The sequence below is a fragment of the Lytechinus variegatus genome, chromosome 2 (genome assembly GCF_018143015.1).
Source record: "Lytechinus variegatus isolate NC3 chromosome 2, Lvar_3.0, whole genome shotgun sequence".
NCBI lineage: Eukaryota > Metazoa > Echinodermata > Echinoidea > Temnopleuroida > Toxopneustidae > Lytechinus > Lytechinus variegatus.
Genome location: NC_054741.1, coordinates 36,186,020 through 36,203,142, shown reverse-complemented (window position 1 = coordinate 36,203,142; position 17,123 = coordinate 36,186,020). Strand labels below are relative to the sequence as shown.

General features: G+C 35.3%; 2 protein-coding genes across 2 annotated transcripts in view; both read left to right on the top strand.

Annotated features, from left to right (window-relative positions):
* LOC121407975 (lon protease homolog 2, peroxisomal-like) overlaps positions 1-13,942 on the top strand; it is a 34,728-nt gene extending 20,786 nt beyond the window's left edge. Inside the window, exons 14-19 of the mRNA XM_041599259.1 lie at positions 224-281; positions 947-1,101; positions 2,049-2,185; positions 3,078-3,144; positions 5,789-5,899; positions 13,620-13,942. Coding sequence (XP_041455193.1) covers positions 224-281; positions 947-1,101; positions 2,049-2,185; positions 3,078-3,144; positions 5,789-5,899; positions 13,620-13,736 — 645 coding nt within the window. The 3' untranslated portion in view covers positions 13,737-13,942. The remainder of the gene's footprint in view (positions 1-223; positions 282-946; positions 1,102-2,048; positions 2,186-3,077; positions 3,145-5,788; positions 5,900-13,619) is intronic.
* Positions 6,707-11,054, top strand: LOC121407976 (melatonin receptor type 1B-A-like). The gene is made up of 2 exons (XM_041599261.1): positions 6,707-7,628; positions 8,390-11,054. The coding sequence occupies exon 2, from the start codon at positions 8,420-8,422 to the stop codon at positions 9,494-9,496; it is 1,077 nt and encodes a 358-aa protein (XP_041455195.1). The 5' UTR covers positions 6,707-7,628; positions 8,390-8,419; the 3' UTR covers positions 9,497-11,054.
* Positions 13,943-17,123: the final 3,181 nt, after the last annotated feature.

Here is a 17,123-nt window from a genome sequence, read left to right as displayed (position 1 = left end):
AACTCTGTTATGCCACACTTTCTTATCCATCGTCCTCTAATCATTTGCCAATTATATCTAGATGTATACTTTTAGTAATAAAATCATTACTTAATGATTTATATTCAAGTTTGTTTATTATTTATATCTAACATGATATGATCTTTCAATATAAATAAAATATATATGTGGTGCTGTTGTCAGGCTTTTTGGTCATTATTATCATTATTTGGTCTTGTTTTAGGCTGCTATCTACGAAAGTGAGACTTGTGAGAGATTATCCCAGCCTGGAGTTGCCGTAGGTAATTATATTATCTTTTCAGAGACGGAGTCCATACTTACTTACCTCAAGTTGGTTTTGATAATAGCAAAAAAACGAGAGAAACATATTCATGAAATATTTATAGAATCAATTAAATCAAATTTCAATCTTAGATCAGACTGAACAAAATGGAGTTTACATTGTAATAATGTCATTAAAGGGTAGCTAACCCTGATTGGTTTTTATAAAAGCAGATGAATGATAGAAATGATAGAAGTACTCAAACATAGTTACATGTATGATTAAAATTTGGGATTATTACAATTGAAATAAACATGTCAGCATATAACAACATTGTGTAGTTTGCATGTTACAAGGGAGCATCATCCCTGATATTATTCTTTTTCATTGAATCACTTTGTTTTATATGGATTTATTTGATCAAAATTAATTAATTTGAAAGGTTGTATATCCTTTCAAGGCTAAGAATCTGATTTTTCAAACTATGAAAAACTCAAATTAATTGTTGGCAGAATCGTGTTTGTTTTTATTTTTTTTACAGCTGAATGGTCAACTTTATTAAGCCAATCATATAGAATGATATAGAATGATATATGGAACTGTTATTGCAAATACATGTATGTTGTTTCATTAAGTTTTATGAAATGGGTGCCTGAACTGATATTTATCACTTTTCCTCTACAGGTATGGCTTGGACAGCAATGGGAGGAGAGATCATGTACGTTGAAGCCACTAAGATGGATGGCGATGGAGAACTGACCCTTACTGGGCAGCTCGGGGATGTGATGAGGGAGTCTGCTCAGCTGGCACTCAACTGGGTTCGCAGCAATGCCTCAAAGGTATGCACTTATTTCCAGATTCCAAGGTGTGTGAAGATGCTGAAATATAAGTTTTAGTTAGTGATTCTATGGAATCATTCCATTGTCATTTACCAATGTAAATTTTGGGGGCACTTACGGTGTACAACCGTAGAAGGAAAAATCTATTGTCAAGTAAAGATCTCTTTAGACACATAGGGCAGGTGATCAAAATGAAAATAAAGGTGGAATAAAATTTTCCTTACTTCGAGATCTGAAACCTTGTACGATAGATTTAAGCTCGGGGCACATTATGCTATTTGCAGTGATCCAAATTTCAAAGAAATTATATAATATAGGAGCGGGTAATAAAGGAGCACCTTGAGCACCTAACAAGGTGGATATGTGCGCAATATAAATACCCTATATCATTATTATTATTATTATTATAACATTTGATATGAAGATTCCGACAAATAAATTCTTTGTGATCAGAGTTCAGAATAGTGGTAGGACTATTAAAACAAAAATTCAGTCTAGTTCGAGCCTCCCTGTGAATAAAAGCAAATCCAAATCGTAATGACGTCGCCATCGGCTGCATCATGAAGCTGATTTCGACTTTACTCCGACCACAGGGCTTACCGCTAAGCACAATTAAGATTTTCTTATTCCTAACACTACCCCGAACTTGAAAGAAAATAGTTTTACTTGGAACTTTCACACTCAATGCAAAATGTGATTATTTAAAACATCTGACACATTAAGTCGCAAAGTGTATGCTTTAAGAAACAGTTGGAAACTCACCTGTATCCAGTGTAAATACATTCCCTTAGTATTGTTAATTTGAAGATATATTCATTTCTTCTGTGCAAATGGTATGATTAGAGTCTCTAAATGCATTTTGTTATTATATGATTGCCAGGTAAAGAATATTCGATTTCTAGCACCGTTTATTCTCTGTGACTCCCTTTTTCTCAATGTATTAATAGTTGGCTATTGACACTAAACCCAGTGTTGATCTGATGGAAGGAACAGATGTTCATATTCATTTTCCTGCTGGAGCAGTAGGCAAGGATGGGCCATCTGCTGGAGTCACTGTCGTAACCGTACTTGTCTCCTTATTCAGGTAGAAAAACAATTAATATCCGAACCAGTCTATGAAATGAATTGAAGTGAATGGAATTATATTGTATGGAATTCAATTAAATTGAATTGAATTGAATCAGATTGAATTGAATTAAATCAGATGGAGTTAAATTGAATTGAATTTAAAAGTCTCGATTGATTTTCCATTCAATCTTGGAGAGTCGCATATATTGGATTTGTTTTCTACATTTTTTTCCAATCCATTCTAATCCAACTGATTTCATCCAGTAAAAATTCAAGCATCTAATACAATTCTATTCCAGTATTTTTTTTAATTAATAATCATCCCTTTTTAATCCAATCCATTCTCTTCCCTGGCTAACTAATCTAATCAAGTTCAATGTTGGCATATCTGAGTTAAAATCAGAGAAATAAGAAATACTTGAAATCCCTCCAAACTTTTTTTTTTTGAGATCTGTTTTATTTTTATTTTTTTAAATCTCTATAAGGTATGCCTATTTATGAAGCAGGTAAATCCTTTCTGATTCAGATATATCCGATTTCATCCAATCTTACATGTATATAAGAATGCAATATCTTTCCTGATATTGATTTTATTTCCCTCCAATTCAAGTCAACGTCATCCAATTATATTTATATTTCATATATTCCATTTCCAATCCAGTTTAGGATATTTTTTTTTCATGTTTATAATCTACATGCATTTTTCATACTGATCAATACGTAAATAAAACCTATTCATTGTGGACAGGGTATATAAAATTGAATTGAAAAATTGAAATGAATAATGAAATATTCCATAAACGAATTGCAAATTTATCAAATAGAATGTGAAGTGTAGGATTATTATGATCATGCTGACCGTTTCAGATTGATGGTCAAATCTAGAAAATTTCTTTTCTTTTTATCAGCGGACGTTGTGTGAGATCAGACACGGCCATGACGGGGGAGATCACGTTGAGGGGACTTGTCTTGCCTGTAAGTTGAAGATGCAGTGAATATTTGGGCCCTGTGACATGAAGCTTAGTGCTTGATCGTAGGGCTGATTTTTATTGTCTCACCTGCGAAGCAAAGTGAGACTATAGGCGCCGCTTTTCCGACGGCGGCGGCAGCGGCGTCAACATCAAATCTTAACCTGAGGTTAAGTTTTTGAAATGACGTCATAACTTAGAAAGTATATGGACCTAGTTAATAAAACTTGGCCATAAGGTTGATCAAGTATTACTGAACATCCTATTAGAGTTTCATGTCACATGACCAAGGTCAAAGGTCATTTAGGGTCAATGAACTTAGACCATGTTGGAGGAATCATGACATTTCGAAAACTTAACCTCAGGTTAAGATTTCGATGTCATCATAACTTAGAAAATATATGGACCTAGTTCATGAAACTTGGACATAAGATTAATCAAGTATCACTGAACATCCTGCATGAGTTTCACGTCACATGACTAAGGTCAAAGGTCATTTAGGGTCAATGAACTTTGGCCGAATTGGGGATATCTGTTGAATTCCCATCATAACTTTGATTGTTTATGGATCTGATTCATGAAACTTGGACATAATAGTAATCAAGCATCACTGAACATTTTGTGCAAGTTTCAGGTCTCATGATTAAAGTCAAAGGTCATTTAGGGTCAATGAACTTTTGCCGAATCGGGGGTATCTGTTGAATTACCATCATAACTTTGAAAGTTTATTGGTCTAGTTCATTAAACTTGGACATTAGAGTAATCAAGTATCACTGAACATCCTGTGCGCGTTTCAGGTCACATGACCAAGGTCAAAGGTCAATGAACTTTGGCCGAATTGGGTGTATCTGTTGAATTACCATCATAACTTTGAAAGTTTATGGATCTGATTCATGAAACTTGTACATAGGAGTAATCAAGTATCACTGAACATCCTGTTCGAGTTTCAGGTCACATGATCAAGGTCAAAGGTCATTTAGGGTCAATGAACTTTTGCCGAATCGGGGATATCTGTTGAATTACCATCATAACTTTGAAAGTTTATTGGTCTAGTTCATTAAACTTGGACATTAGAGTAATCAAGTATCACTGAACATCCTGTGCGTGTTTCAGGTCACATGACCAAGGTCAAAGGTCAATGAACTTTGGCCGAATTGGGTGTATCTGTTGAATTACCATCATAACTTTGAAAGTTTATGGATCTGATTCATGAAACTTGTACATAAGAGTAATCAAGTATCACTGAACATCCTGTTGGAGTTTCAGGTCACATGATCAAGGTCAAAGGTCATGTAAGGTCAATGAACTTTGGCCATGTTGGGGTTTTTTGTTGAATAACCATCATATCTCTGCAAGTTTATTGGTCTAGTTCATAAAAAGTGGACATAAGAGTAACCATGTATCACTGAACATCTTGTGCGAGTTAGAGTAGTATTCAAAGTCAGCACTGCTGCTATATTGAACCGCGTGATGCAGGTGAGACGGCCAGAGGCATTCCACTTGTTCTTGATTACATCAATTATTATGTGCAATCAAGCATACAAAATCAGTATTATGATTGATTGATTGATAAGCTTTGTGTGGCAGGCCCCTCCCTGGTCGTGAGTTTGAAACCGTCTTCAGAGTGAGAGGGAAAGGTGTTTTAATGGTTTTTTGCCTGTGATTTTCACTGACAGATGTTATAAGAAATATTCTTCACATTTATTGTTCGAAATAGAAATCTGAAATAGAAATGCTTCAAAAATTCATTTTGCCCAATCGATTGTGGGCCTGGCAGCCACTGTGCCGCTTGATGATGCTCTATCCTTTGAATGTTGAATGCCAAACAGGGAAGCAGCAACTCCCATCTTTTTAAGTCTATTTGTCTGACGCACTGGGATTTGAACTCCTGACTTCCCAGTTATGAGACGGACACTCTACCGACTGGGCCAACACCAGTTGGCTGCTGCAAATCCTCTTTTCTAATTGGCTGAGAGCTAATTAGTCAGTGAAAATCACTCGCAAAACTCTCTTATGTTACACTCCAATGGTGTTGTTAATTATTGAAATACCAGAAGTAGGTTAGATATCCTGCACGGAAACGAATGCATGGGGCTACACACAAATTGTTGACCTGGACATTTTGTGTGGGTTTTTTTTTTTTGCTTCAAATTTTGAATGCTAGGGCATGTAAAGAACAATACATTTTGCAGTAGGTCTGCTGAATATTATGTTTTGTGTCAATAATGCCTAAGGACTTGAAAATATCACAAAGATTGTTTTAATGCACCTATTCTTCAAAAGGAGTTCCCTTTTAATGTCTTGCTTGCATAGCAGAGTGAGGCCATGCCTTGTTTCTGATTGGTAGGCATAAAGCTCAAGTTGATTATTAATGAACATATCAATACAGGGTTTACTTACTTCCATAGAATAGTGTATGTGCAATGGTCACCAGTACTTACCATGCTACAAATGGGGCTTACATCTACAACATGAAACATGAAATGTTTTGACTCGAACATCATACAGAGAGTGTTATAATATGCATGTTTATTTATTGTACTATCACATTGCTGGCATGATAATTTTCAAAAATTAATCAACTTCTGATTTATTGAAGATTGTTGTATAGGTTGGAGCTGGTAATTCTTTTTTTTCTTCATCCTGTTTAGGTTGGTGGAATCAAATCGAAAGTACTAGCTGCTCACAGAGCCGGTATCAAGCATATCATCTTGCCCAAAAGATGTGAGAAAGACCTGGAAGAGATTCCAAACAATATAAGGGTAGGTACATGTAGTATGCAGGGATGTGAGAGTTCAGCTTCTTAGCTGATTTCAGATATATTTTTTTAAATATTCAGCTTATTTTTATGTGTGTATGTACTTTGACTGTACAAAAATATCAAAGCTTTTGCAATTTTCACTTGTGGTTATTCAAATCCCCAAGTATGTAAGTGTTATATAAAAAGTGAAATTATAATACCCCCCCCCCCCGAATAAAAAGGGGGGGCACAGGAGCACCACTATCAGAGAAGACTCTAACTGCAGTAACATTAACAGTAGCAGTAACAGTCATTGCCAACACTACCACCTCTTATAACTCCCCACCACCACCATAAACGGCAAATCAACAATAACTGGGCCCCGTCTTACAAAGAGTTACGATTGATCCAATTAATCCTACGTATAGCTCTATGGAAATCCAACAGTGTCCCAATTTTTTTCTACAGTAAATGTGGAAAATGTCCTTTGTAAATGAAGGAGAACAAACCGAACTGTCCAAAATCAATGAATTTATGGATATACATTCATATCTAGAAAATTTCTTGAACAAACATTCATCTTATATGTTGAATTTGCTGGTTTACCATAGTTGCGATTGATTGGATCAATCGCAAGTCATTGTAAGACAGGGCCCTGGAGTGATAGCAGTATAAGACATAAAACCATCAAGAAAATCAACAGCCAGCGTCAACAGCAGCAGCAATGTAGCTACTACCGGCAATAGCAAAAGCAACATGAGTGCCAGGATTGACATCAATCAAAACAAAATGTGCCCCAAGAATTTATAATTTTTTTTCTTTAAAACCACTTTGCTTGAATCTTACATGTAATCAGATTCCAGCACCCCTGTAGATTGACCATGCGATGAGATAACTTTGCTTTGCAATAAGACAACCATCCTTGAGTGTAATTTAACTTTCAATAATTGTTGATTAAGACAAAGTGAAAACAAAAATATTAGTATAATGGTGATTCCTGTATACTTGTATGTTTCCTGTTATGCCAACTTCCTTTTATTTAGAGTGAAACAAATATTTGCATGTGATTACTGATGGAAGTTTCAATTTCTGTTCTTGTTTCCTGTTACACCATCTACCATTCTTTAAAATGGAACATATACATGTAAGCATTTGCTTTCAGTCTTAACATAAGAAGTCAGGAATATGAAGACTTGTGTCACATGATGTACTTCTAACCAATCAGAACTCTAAATTCTCCTGATCTGCTACAGTGATTTCTACATTATTTGGAAGCTTGAATATCAATGTTTAGTTGCCAAGACCAAAAAGAGAGAGGGGTAACCTTCCGTGCACTTTCATAAGGAAGTTTCCACTCACTGGATGTTTCCTGTTACCAAACTCCTTACGTTATTTTGTATGAAATTCAAACAATGTCTGTTTATGATCTTCATTGAAATTAATCAGAATATGGTATTTAGAAAGAAAGGATAAGCAACCTCTTGGTCACTTTCGGATTGAACTTTTTAATGTCTGCTGGTGTTTCCTGTCCAATCAACTCATGATGATATTGAATTCACTGGGATTGAAGAAGTGGCTGACTGTGACCCTCTCTGAAAACTAGTGAGACATATTGAGATAGATATTTCTGAGCTGAAAGTCATTGTGCAAGGTTGCCTGACCTAGACAGTGGAATGATTTGATGCAGTCTCCTAGATGTACTTGTTGGTGATCCATGTGTGGTGTGGTTCCTGAAGGACTACCTTTAAAAAAAGGTGAGGAGATTGTCTTAAGTGGTCGTAAAGTTTATCCATGGATATATGAACTAGACTATACTTCTTTGGTTTGTGTGTAGTTAAAACATATAAAATGATACATTGAAGAATTATAGAATTTTGTTCACCCAGTAGGATTCTGGAAATTAGGATATTATTTAATCATGACTATTTTTATGCAAAACATGTTATGAAAGGGTTTTATTTGTCATTTGATGGTATGAATCATATAGAAATGATATGAATTTTTATCTATGGCTTTGTTACTTCTGTACAATGCTTGCTGCCAATATACTGGCCCACATTTTCATTGGGTACTTCATTGGTATTTTTTTTCTTATAATTGTCAGGACATTCAATATATTGAATAAACATGTACTTGCAGTTGTGTATAAAATTTCATGTAAACATCACCTGATGCTTGAGGTGTGTTACATGTACTAGATTGGTAAGACACTGGTCAGGGGATGTACGCTACCACATAAATTAATGAGTTCATGTGGTAACTATGCATTACTTCAAGTCGTACTGAACTATTTTTGAAATACTTCAGTTTCCATTATCAATTAATAGGTTGCTTGTTGAATATATAGTATGTGTTTGTGCCTGTGCATGACTTAAAGTCACATTGACCTCTTTGAAACAATCTCAGGGTTTTATTAGAAAGCATCTTATATTTCAAATGATTTTTTGTAATATGTTAGGAAAGCAGTTGTAGATCTTGAGTGGCTGATGTTACTTTGTGTTTTGTGCATTGCAGTGATCTTACCATCAGCACTGGGATCAAGATGGATGCTACAACTCTGGAGATAACTACCCTTGAGAGTCCTGCAACTTTGGCACCAGATGAAGGCTCTTTGTATTCTACTAGGAGCCAAGCTGTATTTGTCGCCTCTGTACTCATCATCAACGGACTGCTTGGCCTACTTGGCAATTTGATGGTGTTCCTGGCAGTCTCTCTGTCCAGGAGTCTGCAAGACACAACCCACGTTTTTGTGGTGAGTCTGGCCGTCTCTGATTTCATCACATCACTGGCCCTGCTGTTCGAGGGCATCTCCGTGCTCTCAGAGACTGGATGGCCGTTTGGTTCTGACCTGTGCAAGCTTTCCGGAGCTCTGCTGATCTTGACTGTCCCGACCAGCATCGTGACTTTGACTGCAATTGCGATCAACCGCTACGTCCTCATCACCAGGAGCAAGACGCTTTTCCTGAAGATCTACACCCGCACTCATGTTGCTATAATGGTTGCTATAATATGGATTTTTCCATTTCTTGTGATAGTAGTACCACAGCTAATTCCTGCAACCGGGGGTTTAGAGTATGATCCTAAATCCAGATTCTGTAGTTGGGACTTGGAGCATAATCTCTTGGAAGTGTTTCGAATCATACTCCTTGTGGGTTCCATCTGCTGTTCAATTCTGATAATCTTCTGCTATATGGCCATCCTTCTCTTTGTCCGGAAACAGATCAAGTCAACAAAGGACAGATGGAGCACATCTGCTGTGGATGCCAACAAGACAAAGACAACACCTAGTCGTCTGAGCAAGAAACAGATTGATATCACCATAAACCTGGCTATCGTTGTAGTAGTCTTCTTCATTTGCCTTCTGCCATATTCCATCAATCTTGCATGGTATGAAGACACGCTATTCACAACCCTCCTGTATTTGCTTCTCAATCTCTCCCCCTGTATCAATCCCGTGATATATGCCATGAAGCATCCCACCTTTAAAGCAGTTTTCAAGTGCATGGTTTCCTGCAGGTTCAAGGATATTCCTCACCCGTCAGCATGGCTCAAGAATGTCCTCAAGGCCCCCAGGTCTAAACCCTCTGAACCTACTGATACACCATCCACCGATCTTTAACCACAGACATATGCTGGCAAACATCTCCTTTTCCAGGCAGATTCAAGGGCATGGTTCCCTGAGATTTAGCAGATGTACATGTGCCTCACCCATATGTGGCATCATCTTATACCTTGATTGTCAAATTACTGCAATGTCTCTGTGGAAATCTTTTGAAAGAACAGTTAATTTACCCTTATCATGAAACATTGACATCACATAATTACACTTGTCACTCCAAACCCATGTGTGATATATTAGCCTTACTCAAATGCAGTAGGCTTGGACCGAGATCTGAAGATTGCATTGCATTTAGAAGCAAACTGCAAAAAAAACCCAACAAATCAGCCCTAAATAACTTTCTGATATTGAGAATAAATGTAGTGTAATGTGCTTTTATATTATAATGAGACCATTGAATGTGTTTTTCTTTTCTCATGTTTCTCAGTCCTAATTAAGAACTGAGGAGACAGTAAATAATCATAGATTAATTATACTCCTACTAAGGCTTGCAAAGAGTTTCAGAGTGATAGGATAATGCATATATATTTTTCAGAAATGCTAATAATGTAACATTTTATTTCAGTGGGATTTTGTTTTAATGCTATCATATTTCTGGAGTGCATTTGTTAAATAAACAATTAAGGGGAAGATAATTATGAATTAATAAATGATTTCTTTGAATTCTGCTGTTTTAATTCAGTATTTTTATGATAGAAACTATTCTAAAAGTTTCACTTGCTATCACATTCATTCCATATCCTTAGAGTTCCTGTGGTAGAAAGTTAAGGAGAATTTACAAAAAAAAATATGAGGTACATTTACTAGAATGTTAATAGAGAATAAAGTTGGGTCTAACTAAGCTGGCTCTATTAGGGTTGAAGGTCAGATTGCAGATTATTATTGGGAATGAGAACATTATTTACATTTCTCAAACTCAATGATCTCTAACCTACCACAAAATAGATGTGACCAAACTTCAACGTCTACAAAGTTCTGCTGCTAGTATTCTAGCTTCGACTAAAATATATGACTCAATCTCGCCAATCCTCCAGTCCTCACATTGGCTGCCTGTTAAAAAGAGAATCACCTTCAAATTCATTTACTTATACATCATTCAGTTTATTCTCTCTCCCCTACATATCTGCGCAGCTCAATCTCAAAATATTAACCTAATTGTAATCTCTGCTCATAATTCAATGTATTATTGCTCCAGGTACCCAGAATAAAACAATGATGGGGGTATCATGCTTTTTGTGTTATAGGACCAAAACTATGGAATCAACTGCCTATCCAATTACACCAAATTTCATCAACAGAAATATTCAAGTGCCAACTGAAAACTTATTTGTTCCTCTCCCATTAGCAATTTGATAGCATGGAAAGTGTGTTGTGTTCAGGAGAATTTTATTCTTTTTGTATTTCTTTTTCATTTTAAGTATTGTTGATGTATATTTTCTTGAAGTGCCACAAGCACCAAAAGGTGTACATATGCGCAATATAAGTACCCACTATCATTATAATTATTATCGTGATTTAAGAAATCAGGGGCCCGTTTCTCAACACCTGGACAAGTTAGTCATATCTTTATCCACCAACCACGGAGTTAGTTCCAATCTTACTGAACCCGTTTCTCGAAAGGCTTCCTAACTAAAATACCTTGATATCGATATTATCCGTAAAAAGAGCAGACGAGACGTAGCCTTAGTCAGAAAATAGCATAATTTTCAAAAAGAAAAATTATAACAAAATTGCAAATATTGTGATGAATTGGGAGTTTGATCTTTTAAGAATAATAGCACAGGTATATTATACACCATACATACTTAGACCATGAAGACTTGAGCATTCAATTGCTGAGAAAATGGAATTATGAATAATTGATCTCGTGACTAAAAAATCACATGTGGACGTTGAGATGGGTACCCCCGGGATATCCAATTTTAATAGTTTACGAAAGTAAAACCATAACGGTTTTCGTTGTAAAATGATGATAATTATACGTTTTTTTACGATTCCAAACATCATCAAAATATAGTTTAACAATTTTCTTTTAAATCTTAGATACTGAAACTTACTATTTGACAAATTCTATGCATAAATTAGAGATAGAATTTATCAAAATGTTAATAGGGGTCTGAAAGCGACAAATACGAGTCCATTTATGGATGGCCTGATGTGGTAGAATCTTTATCAAATAAATTACTTTACTATTTCAAAATGAATGGTTTTGTGGAGTATTACCAACAGTTTTTGTAGATTCTTTGTATTACAATGATCATAGAATGCATTATCCAACTTGTTTCTTTTATGGAATTTCAACATCTTTGATTGATTATGTAAGATTATAATTTTCTCATTTCTAGGCACTTTTGCATGTCGTAGTCTACCCACGTGATGCCACTACGTCATTAAGAAAGAAGTTGTGACAGTTTCGGAGGTGTCATAAATATTTAGTGAGGTTGTTGTACCCGATCTTGGTAAAGAGGGCTTCGTGAAACGGTTAGCGGACAAGTAGCTCACTATCTCCGATTTAGTCAAGAAGTTAGACTTATGACGGTGTTGAGAAACGGGCCCCAGATCTCAAGATTTATTATTCTGAACTGCAAATTGCAAATGATGTTCACATTTGGAGTCCACCGGTCAAAAGACACTGATCATATATTCCGATTGGTTTAAAAGGTATGAGACCATATTTAATGCTGGTATTTTTTTGTGTAGGTAGATGACACAAATAAGTAAACATGTCAAGTTTGAATTTGGAGTCTGTAGGTCAAAGGTCACATTTTATTAAAACTACAAAATGAATAATTGTGTGAAGCGCAGGCATCTGTGTCCTTGAGAGTTGAGACACATCAATTTTCTAAAATTCATAGTGGATTTAACAAGTCCTGGTAGTGAATATTTTGTATTATACTTGTTGAATTAATGGATGTAACCAGAAATGAAAGTTGTTTTTGTTGATTTGTAAAGTACATGTCTTATGCATTTAGAAGTCTGTGGGTTAATTATTATTTTCTATGCTTGTAGTACAACTAATTTCAGTAGAGCAATTCAGTGTACAGAACTAGAGTACTTATCACATGCATGCAGCCTAATCAATGACAGACCAAGTGTATAGCGTGTGTGAATATTATTGAAAATTATTTGAAAATTGTTTTTTTTTTCATTTTTAGATGTTCTATTAAACAAACTTACTAACACAGAATTGTGTGTACTGGGTGATTTTGTTGGGAATGAGTTTTTTCTCTTCCTTTTTACATTTCACATTTAAAATCTTATATTCCTCTTCTTTTTTTTTAGCAGGTGGGGGGGGGGGGGCTCTCCCCCTCAGCATTTTTTGTGATAAATATGTTATGCAAAGAATGCGCTGGGATGTTTCATGACTTTTTTCCTTCAAGTTTCGCACAACTTTTAAGACCAACTTCACGATATGGGTGTATGTGGTTCCGAAGTTACGCACATTTCGTAAGCGCATGTCCAACCCCAAGTTGCTCAAAAACTTGATTTTATGTACAAGTCCAATGCAAATTTTGGATGTAGCTAAAATTTATTATTGTATCAATTTCAGTACTTTTACTGATTAAAAGCAACTGATTTCATGTTATTTGTTACAAAAATTCCTGACTCCAGAAAAACTCCCTGAAGCCATCGTATATTAGTGTAGAAACATTTTCTTGTCTGCAATTTCAGAATGAATTGACATTCTCTTTGGCTACAAGACAAGAAGATGTCTTGCAGGATGCATTTGACTAAGGATTCCATGCCTTACACACACCCCAGATGACATCATTTGCATCATGTTACTAAAGGATCATTTTCTTGTCTTGTCCCTCCAGAACGAGCTGACATTCACACTGGCTACCAAACTGGAGGATATCTGCAGAAAGCCTTTGATGGAGGATTTCCATCCTTAGGAAAACCTGCAGATGACATTCTCAGCAAATTGTAACTTTACGAAAGAAATGTTTTCTTGTCTTGTCTTTTCAGAGTGAGCTGACATTCATACTTGCTACTGGAATTAGGATGTCCTGCAGAACACCTTTACAGATAAAATTCCTGACTCTAGAAACACTTGTGGATGACATCATTCCCACAAAATTATGATTTACCAAAGAAACATAACCTTTTCTTGTCTTTTCAGAATGAGCTGACGTTCACACTGGCTACCAAACTGGAGGATGTCCTGCAAAATGCCTTTGACGGAGGATTCCCGTCCTTAGAAAAACCTTCAGATGACATCATTCCTAGCAAGTTATGAGTTACGTATTCCTTCTCTAGCATTGCCGTTTCTAGTCAATCATGAAGTTGTTAAAAAAACAATCCCAAATCTTGCATCTTCCTGTGCGAGTTTACTGGAAGACTGTTAAGCCATCAGTACTTTGGACGTTCAGGGGAGCGTTTCATAAAGAGATAATTCAGTTATTTTTACTATGCCATTATGGCAACTGCCATGGAACCATTAATTGTGTTTGGCTCCTGAGCCCTGTTACCATGGTAGTTGCCATAATGGCAAAGTTACAATAATTAAATAAACTCTGTATGAATTGAGTCCCTGATCAGTGAGGTAACTTAAGAGCCTAGGGAGAAAAGAAAGAATCATCAGCAAATATGAATTTACTTTAGAAGTCATTGTATTTTTCTCATGGCACTGAACCATCATTATTTCGAATGTGTGCCAACACAAGTTGCGATACACTGATATTACAATATACTGATATATTATATTTCATGTAATGCAAGACACTATGATCATATAATCTATTGGACTAATTCTGTGTATACATACACTACTAGTTATGCGTTTAAGAGCAGTTTGATATACACCCTTTGATTTCATGTAATCGGTTTAAATGAACGGTTATTTTGGGTTTGGCTTTCTTTATTTAATTATCTGGGGGATAATTTCTGACATTTCCGCTGTCTTCCATTATTCTACCTGCCAGTTGCCCGTCATTGATTTATCATAGCAGAGTCAGAGAAGGGTATTTTGTGAAACAAAAATTGATCGCTTTTGCTTGTTTACATTTGAAGAAAAAAAAATAAAACATTATTTTCTTCTTTGTAGCATGGCATCATTTCATATTTATTTTTTTTAAGTGTAGTGAAAACATAGATACTGTGGTGCTCGAAAGTTAATGAACCCCTTCAGGAAAGGAATATATTTGAAGTGTCTTGCAATGTTTTAGATATTTGATTGTGAAGGCAGGTCAGTAGCGGACCGTGACGCGGAGGAGACAAAGCATTGGAGGGGCACTGTATTGTCTGTGAACAATGCTGTGCCCCCCCCAATTCTTTATCTCCTCCGGGTCACGGTCCGCCACTGAGGCAGGTGATACATTGATACATTCAATAGAGTTTGTTTCTCTCAGCTTGTTGAACTGTGTAGCGTTGTAGTCTCCTTTCAACACTCAGCATCCGAAGGAGTCCATTTTGTGGTGGGGTTCACTAATGTTTGAGCACAACTGTAAGTATCATCAGCAATTTTATGAAGGAAATAGGGAGTATACCATATAAGACAAAATTACTTCAATGAAATGGGTACATATATACAGTATAAATAAAGTGGCTTGTAATCTGAATTTGATCAGAGTTTGATATAAACTCTGATCTAAAATTGACTGTGGGGAGCCAACTATGACAAAAATTTGTAACATCACAAGTCCAAGTTGCTTCAGAATACAGGCCAGTATGACTGAAGGAGGGAAGAAGATAAAGAAGACAGAGAAAGGGAGGAAGAAAGGAAGAAGAAGACACCACACACAATGACTAAGAACAGGGTTCCCAGCTTTTCAAGAAAACAAAATTCCCTGATTTTTCCCTGATAAAGTATGAACATTTCATAATAATAATTCAAACCCATTCCCAGTTTTGCATGTTTTCTAAGTTGTTGCAGTGAATTACATGTATTTTCAGTATAAAAACAATGAGGTAAAACTGATTAGTACCACCCTAACCAGTCATTCAATGGATGTTGTTTTGATATGCAACAGAATATGGCAGAGTCTGACTAACTACCATGCTTTTGTCTTTTGGGCGGATCAAAATTTCTTGATTTTTCCCTGATTTGAGGCATTTTCAAAATCAAATTCCCTGATTTGTTCTCTGACTGGAAAAAAGTAAAATAATTTTCCATGATGGGCTGGGAACCCTGAAGAAATTGGTTTGTGACAAATGAATCAGTTGGAAATATGCAGGTATGTTTACAGCGTTGAAAATCTGATGTTGGAATTTTTTTATCGGAAATCATTTGAGGTATGATTATTACTAACTGAAAGAAAGTGAAGATAACTTGCACATGTGTTTTTAATAGCATTTTGGTAATTAAACTTGATGTCGTCGTTCTGCTACTCTGAAAAACAGAGACAGATATCATATAGAAATTAAATCATATATTTTTCCAAATTTTATACTACTATTTGTATCATAATTAATTGTTTTCATGTCAAGATAAGAGAAATTTAGAATATTCATTTTCATTTTTGTTATAAATGTATGCCATGTTATTTCAATGCCCTGTGAAGATTATGTGAAATGTTTGTTATAATGAATGAATTTGTAAAGTCTGTTTTAAATTATATTTTTGTTGCGTGATAAGGAACTTGTATATATTCTAATGGGATGCGTGCATGATATTAAACTTGAGGGGGAAGTATACGACTCAGTTGTATGATGATTTATGCAATATTTGTGAATATCTAAAGCATATTTGTATTCTATGAGTATGCATACGGTACATGATATTGAGATACCTTTCTTTTTTTTGTTTTCTGTAGAGTAAGCACATCGACTTCATAAAGCCTTTTCTCACTGTCATCCTACAGTCCGCAAAGCCCATATTACCACTCGGCTCATTGTTAGTCAGTTATTTGGTTTGATTTGATTTTTTTTTCACAAGATATAGCTTGTTCTTCACTTTCGAATATCCAGTAAACTTTTGGATTTATGCTTCAACATTGTGCTCAATATACAATATGCAAATTATTGTAATGATCACTTCTCTGGTACATGTGTACATTGTAGGTCACCATAATGCATATAGTTTGTATACATTAATTATACAACCTGGTGAGAAACAGACAAGGCAACATATTATCTACCTTCTTTTGCCATTAATGTCCATGTAGGTCTGTATGTATTTTACTATTTTGTTCACCATTTTCTATTTTGCACATTCTGTTCGTACATTGCCATTTTTGGCTTTGATTGTTAAAAATAAATAAATAAATAAATCAGCAATTTAATTGGATTGAAATACAAGTGAAGACCTATTATATTCATAAAAGAGTAAAATATTATTTTATGAAACTTAGTAATCAAAGTTGAGACAAGACACTGCTAGAATGTGAACCTTGATTATCAAGTTGAATATTGTGAAAAATATAACAAATATAGAGCATTTTTTCTCATTTTTTTTTAAATTGTTTTCATTTTACTTAATGTTTTATGCTAAGTTCTGCCTGTAATTTAAAGATGTGATTTTTGATGTTGAGCAAATTGAAGCTATATAAAACAAAAAATTATCAGCTTCCAGTTCATAGCATATGGATATTATGATGCTTGACTGCAAACTAAATCACCCTTCTTCAAAAGTGTTTAAAAACATGTAAACTAGAAAGAATACAAAATGCTTCTTAATGTTCAAACA

What these genes read in the sequence shown, in the direction of transcription:
- LOC121407976 (XM_041599261.1), top strand. Translation starts at nt 8,420, where the DNA reads ATGGATGCTACAACTCTGGAGATAACTACCCTTGAGAGTCCTGCAACT.